The following is a 26141-nucleotide window of genomic DNA, read 5'->3' as shown; positions in this document are numbered from 1 at the left end:
TAAATTCTTGAAACATTATTATATTACTTAAATTAGTTAACAATTTATTAATAATTAATAGGATAGGTCTAAAATACTATTTTCTAACAAAATTAGATTTTAAATTTAGTTTTGTCTTTTATTATTTATTAGTTTAAATTGTAGGAGAAAATTTTAATATTATTTTATGATGCAATAATTTATCTTTGAAATTTTATTTTACAATAACGAAAAATAAATTAATAATGAACAAATAAAAATTGATTAAATTTCGATTAAATATATAATTAATAAGTAAAATATGAGAATATCTATATTTTTAAATTGAGACATTAAAATCAATTTAATAAGATTTAACATAAATATTGAACATTTCTGCAAAAAAAATTTAATATTATTCTATTAAGTAATAATTAGTCTTTGAAATATTATTTTCACAATAATAATGAAAATATTAAATTAATAATTAGTAAATACAAATTATATATATGAAAGTTAACAACAGCAAAATATATATATATATATATATTATTAATAAGTAAAATATGAGAATATTCATGTTTTTAAAGGGAGATATTAAAAATTTCATAAGATTTATCCTAAACAAATTATGAATATTGAAAAAAATTGTAGGGAACAAAATTTAAATGCATCACAAAGTGGATTGAATTAATGAAACATGAAATGTTGATAATATCAAAAGTTTTGCCTTTATTTATATAAATTAATTTTAAAATTAAATTTTTTACATTTAATTAGGTTGAATGGTGTAATATGAAAGTGTTAGAATCTTGAAGGTTTTTTTTTTATAACTTTTCTACTTCCTATAACTATATAAAAGTAGTTATCTTCCTCCTCATTTTTACACTAATTTGTTCTTTTTTTATACATTTTTTATCTTTAGTTAATCGTGGTTTTTAGATTTAGTGATAGAACACTAACATTTTCAATATTCTTTTTATGTTGTAGAGCGGCGCTGTTTAGCAATTGTTGATCATTGTGTGTATCTTGCAAGCATTTGTCAGTTTGATCTCAAACATCGATAAGAAGTAAATATATTTTATGAAAACATAGGATAAACGCATTGAGTTTGTTCTTCAATATTGCTATTTTTAAGTTTGCATTATTTTGTAGTTAATTTTGATATCATTATTTTTTACTTTAAATATTAAATTTTGTTTAGAGAACAAGATATTGAGTAATTATCTCTATCAATTCAATCAAGTCATTTGTCCATAATTTCACCTCGATTCTTTAGATAAATATAAGACAATATGTATGATTTGTTCTTTAATTTTAAATATTTTGATCTATTTTTAAGATTTGATATTTAATTTAAATCATATGATATAATATGAAAGGTTTTGTTTTCTAACTTGCATAAATTAATTCAATAATTATAAGTTATAACAATTAATTATATTTAATTTTTTAATATCAAAAGTTTTAGTTTTTTTTTCTTCACAATTCGTTTATTTCTTTCTTATTTATTTATTGATATTATGTCACTCTTTCGTTTGCTATAGCTATAAAGGCTCTTTTTTCATTCGTTTCTCACAACCGTTTGAGGTAGATTTTGTTAGGATTGAAAACATATATTTCATAATTAATTTTGTTCTAAAAATTCATGTAGGGTTAGAATCCGTCAATTTAATTCTTACACAAAATTTAATTATTCAATATAAATTAATAGGTTTGCCACTAATTTTAATATATAAGCAAATAAACTGAAGATATCGCGTACGGTGTACGTGGTAAAAAAAAATTATTACCACCCACATTGAATAATAAATTTCAGTCGATCGTAAATGGCCACATTCACAGGATGTTGAACAACTAAATTGGGTCATGTGACAATTTAATCCTATATCGAATGAGCACAACCTCATGGATGATAAATTATTCCCATACTAAAATTAGCCCTAAAGTTATTACAATTGATTAATATAACTGACTTTATTCATAATTTAATGTATACTAGACTCGATGTCTAAATGAGCCCAATTTTAAGTGTTGGATTTAAGAGTAATTTGAATCAATACTCTTTAAATGTGAGAATTTGGCATGTGGTACAAATATAGCCCAATCTCATACCCACTCAAACTTGTGGAAAACTTTATAACTGTAGGAGACATCATTTATTAGGGTTTGTGAGTAGGAACTCCATCGAAGCCTTTGAAGATTCAATACCTTTAAACATTAGAAGACTTTGAAGATATAATCACTTTGAATACAAGTTGAAAGCATTAGCGTATACGACATTGATCGTTTCAGTCGATTCAACGATATCAACAAACTAATACGATTAAAGTAAATCAATGAGCTATAAATTGAAGATATTGAACAAATTAAAAGCCAAAAGCTCTAACATTGACAAGAGCCCTTGAATCGACTCCAGGTAAGAACTATAGTAACATCAGTGACTGTAATTTCTACACTATATAAATATTCAAGTTAAACTCCAAAAATTAAATTTTATAAAAAAATATTGTGTGAAGAATTATAATTATTATGTAATAATAACATAAATCCAAAATTTTATTTAGTACATATGTGAGTGGATGATTGAACTCACAAACTCTTTGGTTAAGATATATGTCGATTACAACTAAATTATGTTCATTTTGACAACATAAATCCAATTAACTATATTTATAAACACGTAATATATTTGTAGGTTTGTTAAAATTAGGAATATTTATAATACATTTACTACACTCTTGAAAAAATAAATTTTAAATAAAAATTAAATTTTTATACGAACACATGTGAAAAGATTACGATATTATTTTTTAGAAAGTATTTAGTACAACATCCTAATGATTTATTCTTATAAAACTATTTTTTGCAATAAATAAAAATAATTAAAAAAATTGGAGTACTTTAAAATTAATCTTTGAATAAACACAATGAGATAGTAAGATTAAAAAAAAAGGTATTTTAAAAGTAAAAGACTAAATTGTTTCTTAACCTAAATTAATTTTAAAGAATTTATTTGACAACAGAATATTACGAAAACACCACTGCGCCTAAAAGGCCCTGTATGGTTCTCAGCTTCTCTCTCCGACAATCGAATTCCAGAAAGAGACAGACACCGGGAAGGTGGAAAATCCGCGGAGGGAGAATTCTTCATCGCTTCCATGGTGAATTTTAGGGTTCAAAGGGATTCCAGGTGATCGGAATTCTCAGAATCTCGATGGAAATGCCCGGCAGGAGGTTGAACTATACGCTTCTCAGTCAAGTTCCAGACGACCAATTCAGTGGCGGCGTTTCCGTGGCTGGAGCCGGAACTTCAACATATTTTATAGAATCTTCATCTGGAGAGGGGAAGAACGACAAGAGGAAGTTGGAAAAAGGATTGGATTGGGAAGCTGGTGGTGATCACAGGGCGAGCCAGCAGCAGGTTAATTGGATCGGCAATATGTACTCAGCCTTTGGTTTGCAGAGGCAGTCGAGTGGAAGCAGCTTTGGCGAGAGCTCGATATCAGGGGAGTACTATGCACCGACACCATCGACAACGGTGGCTAATGAGACGGATGCCTTTGGTTGTACGCACGATGATGTGCTTAGGATCGGAGGTGATTCGAGAGCACAGGCAGCTGAGATGGCTGCGGGGATTGGAGGATCTTCTAGTAAGAGTTGGGCGCAACAGACGGAGGAGAGTTATCAACTGCAGTTGGCATTGGCGCTACGGCTTTCATCAGAGGCAACTTGTGCTGATGATCCTAATTTTTTAAATCCATATCAGGATGATTCGGCTTTAAGGAGGTCGATAAGCTCTGCCAAGGCTGTGTCACATCGATTTTGGGTAGAAATTGTTTTCCATCGATCAAATTTTATGATTCGTGCTTATGGATTTTGATCATGTTTTGTTGCGTTGACTTCAGTGACAATGCTAATTCACGTTTTGTTTAGCCTGGCATTGCTGGTCTAGATAGCAACTAGATTTTTAACTCTGACAATCGGGTAAAATATCGATTACCCAACAACATACTGACATAACATCTGTTTTCTTTGTGAGATTGCCAATGATGAATCATAGGGCATAATGTAGATCTTAGATCGATAGTCTGAGTTCAAGTTTATATCTGTACTCATGAAGTGTGATAGATTTCTGCTGTTGATGTTGCTGAAGTGTTGGTTGCTTTGTAGGAGAAGGCTTATGGTGGATGAAGTAGAAAGGGGACTATTGATCTGATCTAGGAGGTGGTGACAGATGAAGAAAACACGAGTATTAGTTTACCGTTTTAAAATCAAACTTATATTTGGTCTCTGGCATTCACAAAACGTTTTGCAAAGGGTAATAAAAGGGTACAAACCCTAAAGAAGATAAAAGGAAGAAAAGACACGTCTGGGATTTTTCATATATGAAAGACAGAAAAGAGGGCTGCATTAAATGAGCAGCCCCATTTACATAAGGACCATGTGACATCATACCATAGGAGTAAGTCAAATAAAATAACCACCTAAGAAAATAAAATAAAGCAGAGATCAGAAACCAGAGAACATAACAGAATGAAAACAAAAAATAAAGGCTTTAACCTGACTGTTTAACAGGTAGCAGTGCTATCCAAGCTAGAGTACCACTGTCAAAGTGAAGATATCAGTTCGGAAAGTCATTAAGAGTTTAAGATCCACGTTTCAGTTGCCTCCTTTCCAATTTTAGTGGCTAGTCTTTAGCGGTCAATGCTCTGAATGGATAGCTTTAGTCCATCTGAGATTTGTTATGTCAATATTTACTTGAAATGAAAGTTAGCTGCAGGCTGTATCATCGTAATAGTCTACACCCCAAAAGTCTGTCAATGGGTCGATTAGTTCCTACTTTATTCAAGTTGGCTGGATTTTAGGAGCCATGAAAGATTCAAAAAAAGTTATAGAATTTAGGTTAGGCTTTGCAAGCTGAGATTTGAATGAGCAATGCCACTTCAACATGGACATGTAACTAGTGATACATTTACACGTTTAGTGAATATTGAAGTTTTGACATTTTTCTTTGATTTATTTGAATCAAATTGAGAATGTGGTTGAGGAACATTTTCTTTGGTCCAGCATAACAGAGTAGTTTATTTTTTATGTTTTTTTTTTGAACACGATGTTCTGTCATGTTATTTAATATGTATCAGGTGAATGGCTGTCTATCATACTTTGACAAAATTCCTGACGGGTTTTATCTAATCCACGGAATGGATCCATATGTATGGACTGTGTGCACCAGCCTGCTTGATAATGATCGTATGCCATCAATTGAGTCTCTAAAGTCTGTTGATCCTAGCTTGGATTCTTCAATTGAAGTTGTTCTGATTGATCGGTGCACTGATCCCAACTTAAAAGACCTCCAAAATTGGGTCCAAAGCATATCTAGCAGCTCTATAACCACAAAAGAGGTTGTAGATGAGCTCGCAAAACTTGTCTGCAGGAGTTTGGGGTGAGACATCCACACTTTTAATTTGGAAACTTGTCTATTTCATTCAACATCGGTAACTTCTTTTCTGTTGGTTTCAATAGTGGCTCAGTTTCTGGAGAAGATGTTTTGGTGTCCATCTGGAGGGAGTGCAGTGATAACTTGAAGGAGTCCCTAGGCTCAGTGGTTGTTCCTCTTGGTGGCCTCTCTGTAGGACTCTGCCGGCATCGTGCTCTTCTTTTCAAAGTGAGATCCCAGTTTTGAAGCACATTCATTGACTCTTTAAAATTGTTTTTCCTTTTGCATAGGCTTTGTTGTTCCTGCAGTTATAGTAGTTAACTTCATATATTATTTTCTGCTCGTTTAACTGCATCTGGCATTCGGTAAACTTCTAGTCTTGTATTTTTAATTTGGATAGCTACTATTTGATATAAATTATCTTTTAGTGTGTCAAATTAATTGATATAATTTCAGGGTTTGCTTATCCAAGAGTATGATATTTTCAGGTGTTAGCTGACACAATTGATTTACCCTGTCGAGTAGCCAAGGGCTGTAAATATTGCTTGTGCCACGATGCTTCCTCTTGTCTTGTTCAGTTTGGGCTTGACAAGTATGCTCTCTCTGCAATACTACTTGATTCAAAAGAGTTCTGTAATATTTACTGTTCTATTTTATAGAATACGCAGCTCAAATAACATATTTGAATTTAGCTGGTGCCTGCCATTAATTGACGTATAATAATGCATTTAAGATGTACTATTACAATCTTCATCGTCATCTTGGGAAAAAAATTGCAGTAGGATAATGAAACAGCTCAGCAATCCAATTCAGATCAAAATGGGTTGGACAATATCACGGTGAAAATTTTCAAAATGGGGCAAGATAGGTAGGATAAAAAATGACTTGGAGGCAATGGTTACCGAGTTTTTATTGATTTTACTCTTCTTTGAAATATTGGCTTTTATGCTGTTACTTATTTCGTTTTAAGTTGTGAAATTATTAGTTTAGAGCTCCTCTTTTTATTTTAAAGGTGTGTATTGCACTTTTTGATGATAACCCTCCTCATTTGACTAATTCTTATATTTTCCTTGCTAACCCAGCTTATTTTTAGCAATAATTTCTTTTCCATCTTATTTAAATCTTTTGTGGTTATGAATGTAGGAAAGATTGTGGAACTGATTATTGTTCCTCATTGTATTAAAACAGTGATATGTGCTGGGGTTAATTTAATCTTTTCAGGGAGTATCTGGTTGACTTGATTGGGAATCCTGGTTGCTTATACGAGCCTGATTCTTTACTCAATGGTCCATCCTCCATCTTGATCTCCTCGCCATTGCGATTTCCACGACCTAAGCCAGTTGAGCCTGCCGTTGATTTCAGGTCACTGGCCAAACAGTACTTTTCAGATTGCCAGTTGCTTAATATTGTTTTTGATGAAGCTTCCTCAGGTGATTATTTGAATCTTTAGGCATGAATTTGGAACTATATTTATAGTTTAATTTGCATTTTCATATTTTCAAGTCCTTGTTGTGAGTTATAATCAAATATATTTTCTATCGTTCTTCCTGGAGAAATTACCTGGATGGTCATACTTATTAGACATTGGATGCTTGGGATGAGATTACTTCCTATTTTTAAGTCCTTGTTGTAAGTTATAATCAAATATATTTTCTATCGTTCTTCCTGGAGAAATTACCTGGATGGTCGTACTTATTAGACATAGGATGCTTGGGATGACACACTGGTGTTAGTTTGGGTATTTTCAACATTTACATATCTTGTAGTTGCAGGATAGATATAGGAGTTCTGATTTGATACCTGAGGAAAAAAGCTGGTGTAAGTTATAATCAAATATATTTTCTATGGTTCTTCCCGGAAATGACACTCATACTTATTAGACATTGGATGCTCGGGATCATCAGTTCATCAATGGATAAGATTATGCAGTGGTGTTACTTTGGGTAGTTGCAAAATTTAGATATCTTGTAGTTGCAGGATAGATATAGGAGTTCTGATTTGATACCCGAGGAAAAAAGCTGATGCAACCAGACAAAGATGTATATAGTGTTAACTGTCTAATCAAACTGCAGTTATTAAAAATTCCCGTTATTTTGTGCCCCATGCCGTAAAATTTGAGACCATATTAGCAAGAAGAATGTCCTGAGTGGAGCGGAGGATAAATGGAGTAATCATTGTTACTTCAGCATAACTCATTGTGAAACAGAGACTAAGATTTATTTAAGAACATGAGGAATGACAAGCGCAAGACTTGGATGAAGAAAGCTATGGTAAGGTGGAAGGAGTGGGCAAACTTTCATTGTTTTTATTTTTAGTGGAAAACCTAACTTTTCATTAACATGAGGAATATCAAGCGCAAGACATGTATGAAGAAAGCTATGGTAAGGTGGAAGGGGTGGGCAAGTTTTCATTGTTTTCTTTTTTGTTTTTTTTTGGATGAAAAATCAATTTTTTTGTTCTTTTGACAAGATACAAATTTTGCATTGATAGATGAAACTGAACAAAATTGTTCAAAGATACAAACTCCCGAAGGAGTGAAGAGAAAAACAAGAAATAAAATATAAAACATAGGACAAAACTACAAAAGAGAAATAAAGGCCTCCCAATTCATACAAATCATACTAGGGGAATACTAAGAGAAAACATCGGACAAAGCACACCATTGAGAAGCTTTGAATTTGACAATGTTGAAGCATTCTAATGCTGGATGACTAGTATCATCAAAGATCCTTTGATTCCTTTCGAACCATAATTCTGAGATGATCGTCTTAAACCCATTCATCCAAAGTAGATTAGCTTTAGGCACCAAACAAACTCCATGGGGAAGCTGAAAAATATTACTAGCAGCCTCACGGTCCCACACCTATGATAATTGGAACATCCGAAAGAAAAGATTCCAACCAGCAGAAACATATGGGCAGAAAAAGAAAACATGATTCAAACTTCCCCCTTCTCAACATACAATAAACAGATAGTTGGCTGCAAAGCCATTGTAGGAGTCTTCCTTTGTAGAACCTCTTTAGGAGTCTTCCTTTGTAGAACCTCTTCTGTATTGACCTTGCCATGTAATAGAAGCCAACCACTCGAAAATTGAACTTTTTATTGAAAATGAATATACAAAGGCATAAAATAAAGGAAAAAATAGCCCAATAACAAGAGACCCAAGGGACTCCAATCCAAGTATTAAATCTAATAAGCTCTCAGACATACTCTCAGGGTCTCTCTATCTTTTCTCTCCATTCACACCTCTCACAAAATAGCAAAGAAACAAGCCTGCCACATAAATCTTCCCTTATCCCGATTAGGAGGAAAACCTCCTCCATTAGAGCCCGACAATCCCTGTTATGAACCCCATGACCCCCAAACAGCTTAAAGAACCGACTTCAGATACCCGAGCGACTGACAATGCCACAAAAAGTGGTCAAGATCCTTCGAAGCACTCTTACAAAGCACACACCAGTACGGCCCTAAAAAGAAAGAAGAGCACATTTGGATACGATCCGTAGTGTTGACTTTTCCATGTAATACTCGCAACATAATTTTTTTCATTTTATTATTTTTAATCTTTTTTGGAAATTTTTTATCCCTCGAAGCGAGGCGATTGGCAGGGGCGGACTTGGGGTAGACAGGGGGCAAGTTTTCATTGTTACAATATAGTAGATTTTGTGGCTAAAGATAGTATTTAAGAAGGCCGCAGTTGGTGTCTGCACAGGAGCAATTGAGCTGAGATGAGTAGATTTGGACAAACTCTTTTTTTAAGTTAAATATTTGTGCAATATCACCAGATTGTATAATTCTCGTTGTAGCTTGTATTTACATTTTCTTACTCTGGAAAAAGCTTGTATGACACGTAATATGGCAAGCCTTCCCTGTATATTATTTGTTTTTGGTGACAAGTTTTTAAAAGTTACAATGACAGAAATTACCGTGGATGGAGAAGATGGGGCACTCCCCTATCTAAAGCAGTCTGACAGAAAGTTCACAAACAGAAACAACCCAATGATTATCACTGGTGATAGTGATGAAAAATCCCCTTTAATGCATGCAAAAACTTCTCAGCCTAACTCCCAAGACAGAGATTTCCATAACATTATACAATCAACTGCCCTGGTTGGGGATCCAATCCCACTAAATTATGCTCCTCATAATATCCGTAGAAGTGTTCAGTCGCTTTTGGACATGCCCCAGCCAAGAATGGATTCTACTGCACAGGGAGGTCAGCTAATACCAAGCAGTCGGAGTAAAGCAGTTCCCCTTGGTGCGGAGGATTTGGACATTCCATGGAATGATCTTGTTCTAAAAGAGCGAATTGGAGCAGGTATATGTCCTGCAATTTTGAAAAAATTATGAATTTTTGAATATGATAATTGGCTCACCGTGAAATAATGTCAATCTATCTATAGAGTTCATTGCAATTAATCTTTTAAGCTCATTCTGAGCATATAATTGATGCAATTTCAGGTTCTTTTGGAACTGTACATCGTGCTGATTGGAATGGATCGGTGAGTCATGCAAGAAATGGTTGATGATTATTAAGTCCCAAATTAGTCTATTATACAAGCATGTGGATTGCATTTTGCATAAAAGTTGAAAGATATTATTTCAATGTTATTGACTTATCTTATTATTGTTTTTACTGGATTTTGAGTCAAATATTTGTTCTGATGCATAACACTAACACAGTTCTTGTTTATGTGACGCTCAACTCTTTGGTGAGTCTGAGATTTAAGCCATAGAACCACATCACAGTCTTATATGTTACTTGATACATGAACATCTGTTGTATAAATTCTTATAGTTAGTTAGAAATCTGGAAAGGTAAAGAGACTTCCCATCAATACCCTTGCCTTTTCCCATTGCACCAGAAGATACTATTTTGTAATATGATATGAGGCATATATCTGTCACTTTGGGGAGCATTTTTTTTTGCATGTTGCAGTTCCTTTGGTTTTAAACAAAAATCTTGTCTTTGTACTCTTTGATCCAACTATATTTTGCAGTTATTGAGTAATTGAAGATTTTGGCATAAAGCCTTGATTCAAATGTTGCATTTTCATTTTGTCTTTTAATATGAATATGATGTGGTCAACACCATTATTTCTAACATTTTATCATGGGCATGTCAGGAAGTGGCCGTGAAGATCCTCACAGAACAAGACTTCCATCCTGAACGCGTTAACGAGTTTCTGAGAGAGGTATTTAGTGGCGGAAATCTCAATTATATACATCCAAGAGGGATGGATTATTTGTTGACTTTGTCCTTTTCCTTTCTGCTTGCTAGGTCGCTATCATGAAATCCTTACGACATCCTAATATTGTATTGTTTATGGGTGCGGTGACTAAGCCACCAAACTTGTCCATTGTTACTGAATATCTATCGAGGTTTTCTTTTACCATCTTCTTTCTATTAATCAAAGTTGAAAAAGTTAGCATAAAATATTTTGTGAATTTTGCTATGCATATACCAAAAAAACAGAGAGAAAAATGTTTGAAAACTGAAGACTTGGTTTTGTTTGCAGAGGTAGCTTGTATAGGCTTTTGCACAAGTCAGGTGCCAAAGACATAGATGAAACACGTCGGTTAAGCATGGCTTATGATGTAGTATGTATTATTCGATTGATTGACCATTTTTATTCTAGTAGCCCCCACTTTTTGTCCTGTGATGCACGGTTTACATTCATTTTTAATGTCATCTATCTTTTGGTAAATGGCTTGGTCATTTGTTTTTATGCAGGCAAAGGGAATGAACTATCTCCATAGACGTGATCCACCAATTGTTCATCGTGATCTAAAATCTCCAAATCTTTTGGTAGACAAGAAGTATACAGTAAAGGTAGCTAAATTTTGAACTTTCAGCTTACAGAGGTTTCTTCTAGGGGATGCCATTTCTCCACCTTTTGGCCTTCTATCTCTTGTTAGTTGATCTATACTCTTCCTGGTGGATCATCTACCCGTCACGACTTTTGATAAAATTGTAAATAAGGCTCATGAGTTAAAATTGTCGGAGTTGAGATGAATTGTTGGCAAAAAAATTCAAGAAGTTTTGAATTGTATTTTTTGGAATTTACTTGTCTATTGTAGGACATGGTAACAAATGATAACGAATGTTCCAAAATTTGTAAGCAAAGAATCTTAGTTTAAGCTTCAAGGGAGAGAGGGGAACATATATTTACAACATCGAAAACAAAATAAAAAGTTTCATTCATGCCATCAGAAGATAAGATTGGCAAAACAGAGCTCAAAATTGGAGTCTAAGAAGAATTAATGGAGAAAATGACGAATGTCTTTATAATGGAACTTTTCAGTTTGCAGTTTTTAAATGTCTTCATTTTATCTCTGTTCAGGTTTGTGATTTTGGTCTCTCCCGTTTGAAGGCACGCACATTTCTTTCATCAAAATCTGCAGCTGGAACAGTGAGTTCTTGGATTTGTAGCAATATATTGCCACACTCTGCATACAAGATGTATATGCAATTTTTAATGTTTAACTATGCAATTTTAGCCTGAATGGATGGCTCCAGAAGTACTCCGTGATGAGCCCTCAAATGAAAAATCAGATGTTTACAGCTTTGGAGTGATTTTGTGGGAGTTGGCTACTTTGCAACAGCCGTGGTGTAGTCTAAACCCAGCTCAGGTTTTTTTCCCATCTCTTATAGTTACATTATCAGATAAGAAGATTGCATTGTTATCAAAAGCTAACGTTCACCTTAAACTATAATCTTTTGAAGCTCTTCGAGAGAGAGCTTCCTGATTTAAAATATCAGATGTTCTCTCTCTCTCTCTCCCTATCTCTGTTTTTTGGTTTTTAATTTTTGGAAGAGATGAAATTTCATCAATGTTATGAAATACCGAACAGAAGCTGGCTACAAAAGCCTCTCCAATTAGCATAAATACCATTTAGAGAATAACAATAAAACATTTTGCTAACTTGCACAATGAGGCGGCTGTGAAGATGTGGTTAGAAAGATATGTGTATCCAAAGAGTCTATTGTTCCGTTCTAGCCAAATATTCCAAAAGAAGCTTCAGATGATATTGAGCCAAAAGCCTTTTAGCCTTCTTTTTGAAGGGGTGAGACAACATAAGCGACTGAAGATTGGAGGAAATGTTGTTGTCCATTGGCAAGGCCCAACGGTAAAAGACTAAGATGTGGCTCCAAAACACTGTAACAAAGCAGCAGTGGAGAAAGAGGAGGTCTTCTTGAGTTTCAAAGTTCTGCTCGCAAAGAGACCACTCATTGCAACATTCCTAAACACTATAGAGTATGTTTAGCATAGAAGTCAAAAGTCAGAATGGAATAGCCATTCTCACTTAAAATCTTATATCATGGAATAGAAAGGAACTTGGCAGTATTTCCTACCAGAAAAAACCAGTCAACTACCAATATTAATAGCCTCAGTAACATAAAGATTAAAGAATCATGGGGTTTAGACGAAGAAAAAGGGACAACAAAGAAGTTTTCTTAAAATAAGGCTGCAGGATCTTGTCCTAAAAGAAGATATTTTTTGGCGCATAAAATGTTTTTTTTTAAATGGTTAAATGAAGGAGATGAAAACTTGACTTTTTTTACAATATCGTGGCAAGAAGGAAAAATGTCATCATCAACTCGGTGATTGGTGTACCTAGAAAACTTTGAAAAGGAGATTATCTCCTAGCTTCTGGGAAAAGATATATTCCCTACGGGCTTCTGTGGGGACCTGGTTTTGTTAATGAAAGACGTGGTTTAAGAGGCCTGTAGAAGATGAAGTGAGGATGGCTACAAAAGAAAACCTTGGAACCAGCAAAACTTAGCCCTTATGGTTGTAACACTAAATTCGGATTAGGAGATTGAGATTGAGATTTTGTTAGTGAAGATAATATGGAAATGTTTCAAAACTTTTTCATAGAGGACTATCAACTGTAGTTTTTGAATGAGATGTTTATTGCTCTTATTCCAGAAAAGGAGAAAATTACCGAAATTGCAGATTTTTGGCTGATAAGGCCACACTACTAGTACCTAGAAGATCTTGGCTAAAGTTTTGGCAGAGAGGCTCAGTGAGGTTCTTCCCTCTACTATCCTTCTTTCTCGCCTTTTGTTACAATTGAATAATTCATTGGTCCAATTCTGGTGGCTGATGACGTTTTAAAAAGTTAAAAACAGGGGGGGTGTTTACATTAGATCTGGAAAAGGCTTATTATAGTCTTTCCTAAGCAGAATGCTAGGAAAGAAAGGTTTTGTGTCAAGATGTAGGCAATACTAGCTAAGAGGTAAAATTGTCACTTTTAGGGACTTGAGGCTAGGTGATCCCTTGTGTTCTTTCCTTGTGATGATTGAGGATTAAGCTGATTCTGGTGAAAGATGTAGAAAATGGTGATATTGGAGGGATCTTTTTTTCCCCTTTAATGAGAATTGAAGGATTCTTCATTCATCCACATTCTCATCTTCAATAAGCATATGTCGTTTCTTCTTTTGAGTGGCATATTATTATAGTCTAAGAAAGATGAAAGAGCAAGGCACATCCTCATTGTACTTCTATCTTAAAGAATTAAACAGTAATAAATATCTTTGAGTTTACCACTCCTAAGCTCAGTTTTCTGACTAACTTCCTAGACACTTCAATGCTCCGTGCTAAGCACCTTTGCTTTGTTAGATACTTCCAACTTTTTTGGTCAGTGTGAATGAGGAGTTTCCTACTGAATAACGTAGACTCTCCATTTTGTGCAGTGTGAACTTCTTATAGATGGATTTCTGTTATGCTTTGTGAAAAACAAAACCAATAACGTAGTAGATGTGCACTAGCAGTGGATGCACAACCACCCCCCCACCCCACACCCAAAAAAAAAAATATATAATAATAATAATAATAATAATAAAATAAATAAGTAATGGTAGATTGTAGGTTCAGTTTTTGTCTGAATTACATAGTTTTTAACAGCTGATATGAGCTGGTCAGGACTTCTTTATACCACAGAGTTCATCAAATTCTGAGATGTTTTTTTTCCTTTTTTTCCTCTTTCGTACACTCTTCACCTATGTGATAACTGATGGATTGTGATATTCATGGCGCACATTGTTGCTCAGGCATAAATCTACCTCCTTTGGCATCACCTCTCTGATAACCGTCTGCTGACTTTGTTTGATTTAAGAGCAATATTTTTTCTTGTTGCATAGGTTGTAGCAGCTGTTGGATTTAAGGGCAAAAGGCTTGAGATTCCAAGGGATGTAAATCCCAAAGTGGCTTCCTTAATAGAGGCTTGCTGGGCCAAGTGAGTTGTTATGTTTGGCTTTTTTGCATCTTTGTTTTCCGACTAATGTCAATAACTGACAATATTGCAGTGAGCCTTGGAAACGTCCATCTTTTTCCAGCATAATGGAATGCTTGAAGCCAATGACTAAACAGCCACCTCCTCCTCAACAAAGTCGTGCTAACCCGCTCTCAATTATGTGACGATATGTAACATGGGAATGCCTGACGTTTTCGTGTGCTAATCATGCTATTCTTCTAAGAGATATCTGGAGGATTAAAATGATACTCCACGGATATGAGGTACTCCCAGTCAAAGCTTTCATTTTGTCATTACTAGTAGTTCTATTTTCGAGCAAAGATCTTGTACCGCGCTTCTCCCGGGTTTTTGCGAAGGAATGGAGAAGCGCTAGGAATCTTCGACTGCTACACAATACCAACCAAGCACATAAAGAGAGTGGATCATTTCACTGCTCAGAAACAAGGGAGCTTCAACCTTTTTGCTATTTTGATAAGCAAGCGGATTGCAGGCCACACCTTTATTTGTTTGTATAACTATTGATTTTATTTCGGGGACGGGGACGCGACCGGAACCAGAACCAGGAACTAATTTTGTACATACTAGTGATTAGTTGTGGCTGGGTACAATCATATATTCAGCCGAACTTGGTGTCTGGCCTGTTTGCTAGGGAAATACCATAATTGTTATTTAACAGGTAGTTCAAACATTCACTCACTATTCACCATTCACGAGTCTATGGGGAGAGGAGGTTTCAAAAGGGGAGGAGTTTTTTTTTTTTTTTTGCATTTTTAATTTTTTTTTCTCTTTAGAGGGAGAAGTGTAGTGAATAGTGGGAAATTGCTCATTTTTGTATCCTTAAAATTTGGGCTTTAGGGTTCTAGCCCGTGCAAAAGATGAAAAGAAATGGATAAAAACGTAATTTCAAGTCCATATGATGTCAACTTAAAAACTTAGAAGGATCAGAATTTTGCTCAAAACTTAAACTAGGGTACATAAATGACAATTTCTTGTGACTAGTGTACATCAAAAAGTGTTGATTTTGACCCCAAAAAAGGGCAAATCAATTATATCAACGTGGAATTTTGTTTTTAAGGAAAAGAAGGGGAACAGAGAGCAACATTACGAAGAGAGAAACATCCAACCTTCTCATGTAAACATAGTTCTAAATATTTGTCGTCGTGGATATTTCTATTGACATGGCTATGTTTTCATGGGTTTGACATTGACATTTTCATCATGGTACAAAAAAATCGACAAAATCTGGAAAATATCAACAAAATGTCACTAATATATACATAATATCAATATTAATTATTTTTTTAACTTATTTAGAAATATGAAAATGGTCATTTGTTAATTTAAATATTTTTTACGATTTTTAAATTTCTATGGTTTTTACAAAAATATCCATCGATATCAACATTTTATCGATATTTTTATTGATACCTTACATGTAAGTTAAATTTGGCATCAGCAAATGTTTTTATTTTCAAATTAATAGAATAATATTTTCGATATTGTCATAAATTTTAGTTGGTACACGTGCACCAAACATGTTCGTTTATTTATTAGAAAGGGACAATTTAATCAAATTTTAAAAGGACGATTCTTGACAAAATGGATCCTTCACTCAAACTACTAAATCGATTTGAGCATCCTTGAAAATTTTAACTCTAGAATCCTCCAAAGGGATTGTATGGACGTTGGTTTTATTAAATGAGGGGAAGTTTGAAAAATTAATTATATCATCGAGCGAGAGTTTCATTTAGATCAAGACCGGTTAGAGGCCATTGCGTATATTGATTTTTAGGAACTCGTCGCTCGTCTTAGGAGAAAGAGAATAGTTTTCAAGGACGGAAGATTAGTTGAAGATCACCACCCACATGACATTATTTCTCAAGAGCTGGTCGTTTCTCTTAGAGAGTAGTTTTTAGTTTTTTGTCGATTTTTTTTTTTAAATTAACTTGGAACACTTCAATATTTTCTCTCTTTTTTATAACATCATAGAGTAACATTGACTTTATAATATTTAACTGTTAGAAAAATAATAGGATTTTAATATCTTAGCTGAGTAGTTATCATAAAATCGGAACATATTCTCTACCCACACACTATATATATGTCTTAATTCTACTTTATTAATTCATGGTTCAATTTAAGGTGACTAAAGTTAAATATAAACATAATAAATTCATTTATGAAAATGTTTAAAAAGAAAAAAAAATCCATCGTTATATTCCCTAAAATCATCTTATGGCCCACCAATAATATCTTTTTTTTTTAATATTAATTAGATTAATAAATCTATTAAAAATTGGAATAATCATACGACAGAGACCTTCAAAATCCCATTGGTCAGTCGCGTTAACTTACTCCTTAAGCAAGGTCCGGTCCAAAACGTCACTTTCAAATAAAGAAAAAAACGACCGGTCCAGAAAGACCGTACGGGAAATTACCTTAATCCCGGTCTAGACCGCTCCTCTCCCGCTAACCAACCACAATAACGACCTCCCCCAAGAGCGTAGGTTCTGAGAAACAATCCAGAAATGAAGGTCGGTGCTTATCAGCAGTAGTTTCCTCTCAATTTGCAGAGAATCCGAAGCCATAACTTTTTTTTGGCTAAATCTTAATGGGGTCCCGACACGAGCAACGACGCTTCTGTACCTGTAGAGCTACGGCTCGATTCACAGTCTCAATCTCCACCGCCTTTGAATTTCTTTCCCTGATTTTTTTCGAATTGTCGGCGCAAAGTTCTGTTTGCGCTCTTCTTATATATCCTCTGCTCCATTTACCAACCCAATCAGACGAATCCGTGGCTGGGGCTTTCTTTGATCGTTCCCAGACCGTTAATTTTGGTTTGATTGTTTGGGTTTTATAGATGAACCCCACGGAGGAGGGCGATTCGATGTCTCCTCTTGAGAAAGGCAAGGCTCCGATTGGGGGGTCTTCTTCTTCTTCTGCTCAATCGGAGTCTGATGCCGCTGGGTTTTCTTCGGCTTGTGAATTTTTATCGCCCTTTTCGCGGGAGTTAATGGGTTCTGAACCGTTTTCTCCTCGTGGGTCTTTTCTTGATGATACTGCAGCGGGGATTTCGATGGTGAGCATTGGCCTTTCGGCTGAAATTCCAATGCCATCTTCTTCTGCACCCCACCTGTTCGACGTTAAGCTTGAACCAGATAAAGGAGGAGATTTGGATCCTTTTGTCGTGTCGTGTACAGGGAGTGATGTGCCTCAACCTCTCGAATGCCTTCAGGGCCAGCTAGTTCCGCCATTTCTGTGGAAGACTTTCGATCTTGTTGAGGATCCTGCGCTTGATTCGATTGTGTCCTGGGGTTCTACAGGGCAGAGCTTTGTGGTTTGGGATCCAGTGGAGTTTTCTAGAGTTATCCTTCCTTCTAATTTCAAGCACAACAACTTCTCCAGTTTTGTCAGACAGCTTAACACTTATGTGGGTATTGCAATAACACAGCCTCTTTTGGCTGCTGTGGTCTGTATGTAATTTTTTTGTTCCACCTTTTCTTTCTTTTTTCCTTTTTGTAGTTTGCTTGATGTGCTTATTTTTACCTTTTGGTTTGTTTTCTTTTTTGTATCTTTATTTACTTTTATCCTTTTTGTGTAATGGCTTGACGAAGACCAGTGCTGGCAGATGGGGATGAGATTTCTTTTTCCCTCGATCTCAATATGTAATTGACTCCTATTTGTACTTTTGGAATATCTCTTGGGATGTACTGAACTGAACTCTCATGTTTCTGTACAAGATTTTCAATTAAGGGAATTCAGAGTTATTTTCCTTCATTTTTTACTGGTCCATTCTGGTACTAGCCATAGGTTGATGATTCTCTGTAATGGGATTGATGTATTTATGTCAGTTTTGAGCTATTGTATGTTTGTTATCTTGTCATCGATTTTACTCAACTTATCATGTTGTTAGTACCTAAGGTTTAATGCAAGAGTTGCTAGGCCATTTGCTTCTAGATTGTAAGTAGGAATTAAGGGGTTGCACTCTTTCCTGCTCGATATTGCAGACCGAAGAAATACTCCCCTCCATTTGTCAGTGAAGGGGGCTGAGGACTTCCATCTCCAGCAGGTAGAATCAGGTTTTCGTTAAAATACGCACTTCAGTGCTGCTATACAAATTGATGTTACTATATTCATTTACCTTTTTCTCTATGTCAGCAGAAACAAATTTATGGTTTACTTGCAGACTAGAGATTTCAAATGGTGGTGGAGCTTCCTCTGTGCAAGAAAAGCTTCAACTGCCAATTGTGTTGTGTGATCATTTTTTGTTTAAAATACACATACCATTCATATGTGCATCGGTGTATGTCGATGTGTTTGTATGTAGTGTCTGTACTTGTGATTTGTCCTTCAATGTTTTGAATAACTCCTGGCCATTGAATTCAGGGCTTCCGCAAGATCGATACAGACAGATGGGAATTTGCAAATGAAGCTTTCCAACGAGGGAAGAGGCAGTTGTTAAAGAACATTCAGAGGCGCAAATCACTTCATTCTCAGCAAATTGGAAGCTTGATAGGGCCTTCTACTGCAGGAGGGAAATCTGGATTGGAAGATGAGGTTGGTAGGTTAAAGAAAGAGAGGAGCATGTTAATGCAAGAGGTTGTTGAATTGCAACAGCAACAGAAGGGAACTGCTCGGCATGTGAATATGGTGAACCGGCGTCTCCAGTCTGCCGAGCAGAGGCAGAAACAGATGATTTCTTTCTTGTCAAAGTTGCTTCGGAATCCATCATTCTTATCTCGCCTGCAGAAAAAGAAGGAACAGAAAGATATTGATTCCCCAAGGATGAAACGAAAATTTGTTAAGCAGCATCAATATGAAACAGACGATATTACGCCGTCCATGGAAGGGCGGATTGTGAAATACCAACCTGATTGGGAAAATCTCGCCGTATCTTCCATGGCACTGGATCTGAATCCAAACCTTATCGAAGGACCTTCTGCTAACCTTCTGCAGGGAATATCTGGAGAATTGAGTTCAATATCAGAAAGCATGTCAAAATTTCAGTTTGAGAATGCTTCATCAAGTGATGTAATGGCGTCTGAGGAATTAGCATTCCATCATGGAATTACAAAAACAACAGAAGAGCTGAGGGTGGAGGCTTCAAATATGACAATGGAGGATCAACATTTCAAAGGAAAGGCTATTGGGAGTCCCCCACAAGAGTTCAATCCTGACTACTTTGTCTCTTTGGCAGAGGATATTCTACAGTCCTCACATCTTGGAACTGGAAGTGTCATTAAACCAGAAGAAATATGGAGTGCAGATTTGAATGCTGGTGCTGATATGTCCAGTTCGAGCAGCGAGTTGTGGAGTAATGCAGTCATCTTCGAGGATCCATTTTTGCGAGTTTCTAGCGGATTGTCGCCAATCTGGGATTTAGGCTCCCTGCAGGCTGGAGATTTAGCTGGAGCTTCGGGCACGGATAAGTGGTCGGCTGCTGGTTTCCCATTCGACGAGCCAGATGGTCAAGATAATCCCAAGAATGGCCATGACCCTGAGAATAGAGAATAGAGGCTTCATTTAGTATTTACTTTTGCAGCTATTATGATTCCTAGTTATATATAGTTGCAGGAACTATGAACTGAATGATTTATTTACTTAGAAAATGAATTGATTATGCACATGCATCTTTTCTTATTCATTTCATCTTCTCTCATTTCATCTTCTAACTTCCATTTGGATGTCCAGAGAATTATGTAGATTGATTGGATTTCCTTTTGAGCTGCAATGCCATTGTGAGCTCATCTTGCTAACACATATATAAGTTGCAGGCATCCTATTCAACAAGAAAGCGGACTCAGTGGAAGAATGGCAAGAGACTAATAACCACGAGAAAGATGCAGCGATAAAGATGGAAGTAATAAAAGGCAGGTCCTCGGTCCACCATGATTCTCTTCTCCTTCAGCTTGATGGATTTGTCCAGAAGAGAGCTGCAGTCGGAATGATTGCAGAAATGGGTAAGAATTTTGAAACTTTTTTAAGAAATTGAGGAATTGGCCAATGGAGTTCCACATTATGAGAGGTTTTGCAGGATAAAGTGGTGAGCTGGGGGCAGATAAGAGGAAGCCATGATGGAGAGAGAGAAGAGCTTGAGGCCTCAATTAGAAGGGTGTGGCGGGTGGTTGCGCAGTGAGCTTGTGATCGAATAGGGATACCCCTTTCTCAGTTCAAGCTCTACCGGGACTTCCTTTCCTTCAAGGACGACTCCTGCAATGTCGGTTAGTTGGGTAGCCATCGACACCTCCTGATTATACGTATCCAACTGGTGAAGCCACATGACATCGATTATGAGTTTGATTATGGGTTATAGAAAAAAAGAAGTGCACTAGGATTTTGAAGCCTACAGTCTTAAAATAAATTATTAAAAATATGATTTGAGTGTTCATATTTAAGCATTAAAATAATCACGTCACAATTTTTAGTTCAACCAGAAAGATTCGAACTTCCAACTTTAAAGACAAAGAAATGCCCTAACAAATTAAGTTTTCTCCCTGCCAACTACATCATCAAGTGTTCATATTTAAGCATTATAATGATGCAACTTTTTTTTTCTTTGAGTTCACCCATGTATAAGAGATATGAACCTAAGTCTTAGGTTATTCGAATCTCACACACCTGGTTGATCAAGGCATTTATGGCTTGATCAATTAAGTCATCATGACGACCACATTGTCTAAGTCTTACATCTCCTTTAAAAATTACTCATTTTAGGAAGTTGCATTTGTTTGGCATCCTAAAACAATACTTCCCAGATTCCTTCATGTAAGGAAGAGCCAGATAATTAGACCAACTTCGCTAGTTATGCCAATTGCATAAAGCAATAGGAAATATAACAGAAACAACACATGAAGATATCTCCTTCCACAACTGATCTTGAAGGATCATTCCATTTGCTAGTTCCTAGCCAACCAATAAATGAGGTTCACAATCAAACTTTGCAAAAACCTGAGTGGTTAAGATGATAAAAGGTAGACTAGCATGAAAAGAATCCAAGTTGAAGACCAAAAACAAAATTGTATAAAAGCAAATAAAAATTTCTTTTGTCTGCTCAGTGACTCGACTTAGCGAAAAGAATTCGATCAAATAGTAATACACTGATTGGAACTATTCTGAATCTTCTTTTGATTTTTTAGGTGCTGGCCCATCAGTGCTATTTTTCATTTTCGCTTCACGGCGTTCTTTCTTCACTCCTTTCGATTTGTTAGGTATAGCCATTTCTCCAACCTATGAGGCCAGAAAAGAGTATCAAAACTAGTCAAATGACCGACATAGCAAAAGGAGTGAAGAGAACACAAGTACAGAAAGAGATAGAGAGATGTGCATACCTTCTGATCAGGAATATATATCCTTCCAATCTTGCCTTGAATTGCATCCACGCTGACATTTTTCTCCTGGAAGAAATAAACATCAAGATTAGACAAACAACTTAGTAGACACAAATGAAGTGCATTTATCTAAAAAGATAGCCATTAGACCTTCTTCTTGGCCTGATCCTTGGCTGTTTTCATGGCTTCCTTTCTTAGGCCATCACTAGGAAGTCGGTGGCGGCGAACTACCATATCCATTGAGGGACCGACTTCAACTAGTTCCATTCTTGGGACTAGTGTACCTGACTTCTTCAATCGCAATGCACAATGAGTGAGAAATACTTTATTTGGTGAGATGGCTGTACATACATATACACGGTCCAATCCGGCAAGATTTAAATTCTCTACAACCTGCAAAAACCATACATATCTTTATATCTGACCATTCACTCAAGTCAGTCAAAGCATAAGGATTTTTACCTCTCCTCTAAATAGATCAAGCAACACTTCCTTTAAATGCTTCAGCTCTTCTACGCTCTCAAATCCTTCACCAATGAAGGTGATGAAAGGCTTCGACCCCACTTTTGGAGCTAGTTTCTTATCGTATGCGAAGGAATGCATTGACTTGAAATTTTCAATCCCAACCTCGATAAGGTCATAGATGTGGTGATCATAGGTTCTCCCTATGACAAGGTTATCGGGTCGCTTCTTTGAGTGAGAACCATACTGCAAAGAGGTGCAATAAATACATCAACAGAGAACTCAAAACAAGAAAGCAAGAAGAGGAGTATTTTGACCCCTTGACATAGATTGAACAAAATAATGTACATGTTCTCATTAAGAGGAAAAAGGTTGCAAAATTTTTACTCATACAAACAGAGATTTGCCTATTCATAAATAGGATGGCTCCTAAACTGAAGTTCCCTAAATTCTTTGTGTACCCTTGCCCAAAGAAAAAGCACATCATGGTTATACTTTTTCACAAAGGTTCATCCATTTGAGAACTGCTAAGTTCATCGATCATTTGAGATGTTTAATTAGGGAAAAACTAGAAGCATTCACCCCAACAAAAATTAATCTAAAAGGAAATTCTACGCAGCTAGAACTAATTCTAGATCAAATAGCTCTTCATTTGTAATGAAGAGAACAAAGAAACCAGCTTCCTATGCAAAACTGAAATGTAAAATAGAATACAAAAAAAAAGCATTCACTGCAGAACTCCTAGACAATAAGCTAAATAAATTGATTAAGATGCCTATTAGAATACCGTCTACTATACTAAGCAAATATAGTTCAAAGAAAATTAAGCACAAATTGTACGAACCACGATGAGGCTGCAATCAGTTTTCAGAGAGAAAAATTCCAAAGATGCATCGCCGCCACTTTCAAATGGTTTAATTCCATCATTCTTACGAGAATACTTGACAGCGCTTTCTTTCTTCAGGTGATAAATCTCCGTCAATACTGCATTCAGCACGCTGCTCGTTTTTGTACCATGAAGTATCAGCGTCTTCTTCCCCGTTTCTACCTGCGGAGCAAATCCATAACCCAATCCAACAACACAGGAAAAAAAACAATTAATAAGTCATACAAACTTCTTTAACATGCTTTTAGTCATTCACCCGAAACTCTAGACTACCCTACAAACAAACTCGGTAATGGAAGAACTTACAAGTTTGGGAGCGCGTTTCTCCAGCTCTCGTTTAACTTTTCCATTTTTGGGAGTTCTAACTTTCAACATGATTCACGGCGGCGAGACACCCAAGCTCAATCAACTGATTCCTGTACAAAAGATATAAGATTTCGGAGTTAGGATTTGGTTTGGAACACTTTAAACAAACTAAACAGGGTTTAAACGAGCCGTTACCGATTGGTCCTTACCGAACGGCTCGGGTCTTCGCTGGCTCAGTGTGGAAAGGTCACTGCCGAACGTCGTCTAAGGGAATAGATTGCCGCTGTCTGGGTTGAACCGCCGCGGCTGCTTGGGGAGTTCACGTCGTCCGTTGCCGCCGTCGCTGGGGAAAGGCGCGTGGTGAGTTCTTACAGGTCGCCGCCGCTCGCGTGCTGCTTCGCCGGAGATGGAGGACAAAGGCGGCGGTGAATAGCGGACGAGAGAGGGAGAAGAGAAACGCCGGAGGGCGTGCGGCTAAAACTGAAAGCTTGCGAGAGGGAGATAATAAAAGAAACAAGGGGGCTAGGGTTTATTCTAAACCCATATATTATTATTGTTATTATTTAGCTCATACATTTATTACAAAACAATATTATTTCTTAAAAGAAAAATAAATAGTATTCTCAAACAAAAAAAAAAGTAAAATAAATAGAAAAAGTAGTAATTTTTTCTCTCCTTTTCATATTTTATAAACTCCAACAAATCTCCAAAATTCATTTATTTGGTTAAAACAAAAATCAGGAAATAATGAATTTAATCAACATATGAATTTAAATTTGAAAATTGATTTCGTTGCAACCTAATTAGAAATATATTGTAGACTAATAACATTATCAACTAAATATTTAGTTTAATCTAAAATAATATTAATCAATTTATTAACATTTTTTAATAAATTTTGTACAATTATTATTTTTCAATGTTATATAACTTATAATATAATTATATTATATTTTAAATATTTTGATTTTAACCACGGCAAAATGAGTTTATAATATAAAATAATATATTTATCAAAACTTTTATATTTTTTATCTTTTGATATAATTATGCATTTTAAAAAATAAAGATGACAAATGTGGTCAAACCCATACTCACTGAAACCATTTGATTTAGTGAATTTGAAAACAATAAACATAATCTGAATGGTTAGGACGTTTGATAACCATTTTAGTTATTGTTTTAGTTTTTTTTGTTTTTAGTTTTTAGTTTTTGGTTTTATGTTTTTAAAAAATAAAAACATAACAATGTTTTACTTTTTGTTTTTAAAAAACAGAAAAACAAAACATATTTGCTAAATATTTTTTGTTTTTTGTTTTTAAAAAGTTAGAAAATTGAAGAGATAAAATTTTATGTAGAGTAAAGATGACAATGATGTGAGTGCGGGTGAGGATGCTCTCACTTATTCTCGTGCGAATGAAAATTTTTAGTCTCCGTATCTGTCCCGTTTTTGGGTTCGAGAGACGTTATGGAGAAAAATTATCGTTTGTATAATTGTTTTCAATTATTTTTATAATTTAAGTATAAAAAAGTGTAATAAATATATATTAATTATTTAAAAAAAGAAATGGAGGACGAGGTCAGGACATGCATTTCCTATTTTTGGGACCCGACTTACAGTAATTTTTGTCTTTCCCATATATGAAAATAAAATTTAGAAGGATGTAAATAAACTTTTGGAAAATAAATTTTGGATAGATAACTAAAAATATTTAGAAAAAAATAGTGAAATAGAAGTTAAAACAAAAAGAGAAAATTTATATAGAACAAAAATAAAGTCGAGAGAAAAAGATACGTTAAAAAAATTATAAAGAAATAGAAAAATTAGAGTGGAAACAAACTTAGAGATAAAAATAAGATTCAAAATATAATTTTTAGAGAAAATAAATAAATACAAAGATAAATAAAAATTATAGTGAAAGACAATTGAACGATAAAATATAATTTTCAAAGGAAAAATAGATTACGAAGAGAAATAAAAATTATAAAATATTTTAGAGAGAACAAAATTAGGAAAAATATTAAATTTTTAGAGGGAAAAATGAAGTTAGAAAAAAAATATAGAAAAATTTGGAGAGACAAATAATAATAAATACTGAAAATATAAAAATTTTAGAGAGATAAAAATAAAGTTTGTAGAGATAAATTTAGAAATAAAAAAATTTAGAATGAGAAATAATTTTTTTAGAGATAAATACGAGAATGAAAAAAAAGTTGAGTATTAGAAGAAAAAATCTTGAAAAAGAAAAACCTCTTCTTGAAAAAACTAATTTTTTTTATAATTTCAAAATGATTTTTGAAAAATACAAAACAGAAAATTGAATTTGTTATCATACAACAAAAATTAAAAACTAAAAATAAAAAATGAAATAGTTATGGAAACGTGCCCTAAACAAACAAATCCTAATTTTGTAGATCCAAGTTTAGTGGCTCAATCTCACCTTCAATTTGGAGATAGAATGACAATTGTACTTGAGTCTACTTGTCGTCAAGTGTTTCA

At 34.9% G+C, this 26141-nt stretch overlaps 3 protein-coding genes across 6 annotated transcripts; 2 read left to right on the top strand and 1 right to left on the bottom strand.

Moving 5' to 3' along the window:
• The first annotated feature begins 2991 nt into the window (after positions 1–2991).
• LOC111014235 (serine/threonine-protein kinase CTR1) lies at positions 2992–15332 on the top strand. Of its 3 annotated transcripts, none has more exons than XR_015790745.1 (15): positions 2992–3787; positions 5103–5404; positions 5485–5626; positions 5887–5990; positions 6620–6828; positions 9306–9716; positions 9860–9900; positions 10525–10593; positions 10680–10780; positions 10918–10999; positions 11133–11231; positions 11743–11811; positions 11900–12031; positions 13333–13434; positions 14547–14641. XR_015790745.1 is itself a non-coding variant. In XM_022288894.2 (15 exons), the coding sequence occupies exons 1-15, from the start codon at positions 3176–3178 to the stop codon at positions 14821–14823; spliced, it is 2580 nt and encodes an 859-aa protein (XP_022144586.2). In that variant the 5' UTR covers positions 2994–3175; the 3' UTR covers positions 14824–15332. The 3 variants fall into 3 exon arrangements, 2 of the variants coding, with proteins under 2 accessions (XP_022144586.2, XP_022144587.2); XM_022288894.2 differs by lacking the exon at positions 13333–13434 and adding an exon at positions 14712–15332 and having other exon boundaries at positions 2994–3787; XM_022288895.2 differs by lacking the exon at positions 13333–13434 and adding an exon at positions 14712–15332 and having other exon boundaries at positions 2995–3787; positions 9318–9716.
• Positions 15333–17032: 1700 nt separating this feature from the next.
• On the top strand, positions 17033–20303 carry HSFA3 (heat shock transcription factor A3). The gene is made up of 2 exons (XM_022289042.2): positions 17033–18089; positions 19046–20303. The coding sequence occupies exons 1-2, from the start codon at positions 17520–17522 to the stop codon at positions 20171–20173; spliced, it is 1698 nt and encodes a 565-aa protein (XP_022144734.2). The 5' UTR covers positions 17033–17519; the 3' UTR covers positions 20174–20303.
• Positions 20304–21514: 1211 nt separating this feature from the next.
• LOC111014381 (Ribosomal RNA processing Brix domain protein) lies at positions 21515–24169 on the bottom strand. Of its 2 annotated transcripts, none has more exons than XM_022289082.2 (7): positions 23837–24169; positions 23642–23751; positions 23294–23497; positions 22450–22695; positions 22138–22380; positions 21988–22053; positions 21515–21886 (listed from the first exon to the last, which is right to left on the bottom strand). In XM_022289082.2, exons 2-7 carry the CDS (start codon positions 23708–23710, stop codon positions 21767–21769), a joined length of 948 nt encoding a protein of 315 aa, XP_022144774.2. In that variant the 5' UTR covers positions 23711–23751; positions 23837–24169; the 3' UTR covers positions 21515–21766. The 2 variants fall into 2 exon arrangements, with proteins under 2 accessions (XP_022144774.2, XP_022144775.2); XM_022289083.2 differs by having other exon boundaries at positions 23851–24169.
• Positions 24170–26141: the final 1972 nt, after the last annotated feature.

This window comes from Momordica charantia (assembly GCF_013281855.1).
Source record: "Momordica charantia cultivar OHB3-1 chromosome 5 unlocalized genomic scaffold, Mcharantia_2.0 BLBB01000005.1, whole genome shotgun sequence".
In the NCBI taxonomy this organism is placed as follows: domain Eukaryota; kingdom Viridiplantae; phylum Streptophyta; class Magnoliopsida; order Cucurbitales; family Cucurbitaceae; genus Momordica; species Momordica charantia.
This window is presented reverse-complemented; position numbering and strand designations above follow the sequence as displayed.

Coding starts and splice junctions, on each gene's coding strand:
- HSFA3 (XM_022289042.2), top strand. CDS start 17,520: ATGAACCCCACGGAGGAGGGCGATTCGATGTCTCCTCTTGAGAAAGGC. Junction 18,090..19,045: donor TCAGACAGCTTAACACTTAT/GTGGGTATTGCA, acceptor CATTGAATTCAG/GGCTTCCGCAAGATCGATAC.
- LOC111014235 (XM_022288894.2), top strand. CDS start 3,176: ATGGAAATGCCCGGCAGGAGGTTGAACTATACGCTTCTCAGTCAAGTT. Junction 11,000..11,132: donor TAAGCATGGCTTATGATGTA/GTATGTATTATT, acceptor GTTTTTATGCAG/GCAAAGGGAATGAACTATCT. Junction 12,032..14,546: donor GTAGTCTAAACCCAGCTCAG/GTTTTTTTCCCA, acceptor CTTGTTGCATAG/GTTGTAGCAGCTGTTGGATT.
- LOC111014381 (XM_022289082.2), bottom strand. CDS start 23,710: ATGTTGAAAGTTAGAACTCCCAAAAATGGAAAAGTTAAACGAGAGCTG. Junction 22,696..23,293: donor CTGATTGCAGCCTCATCGTG/GTTCGTACAATT, acceptor ACCTCTTTGCAG/TATGGTTCTCACTCAAAGAA. Junction 22,381..22,449: donor TTGATCTATTTAGAGGAGAG/GTAAAAATCCTT, acceptor TGGTTTTTGCAG/GTTGTAGAGAATTTAAATCT.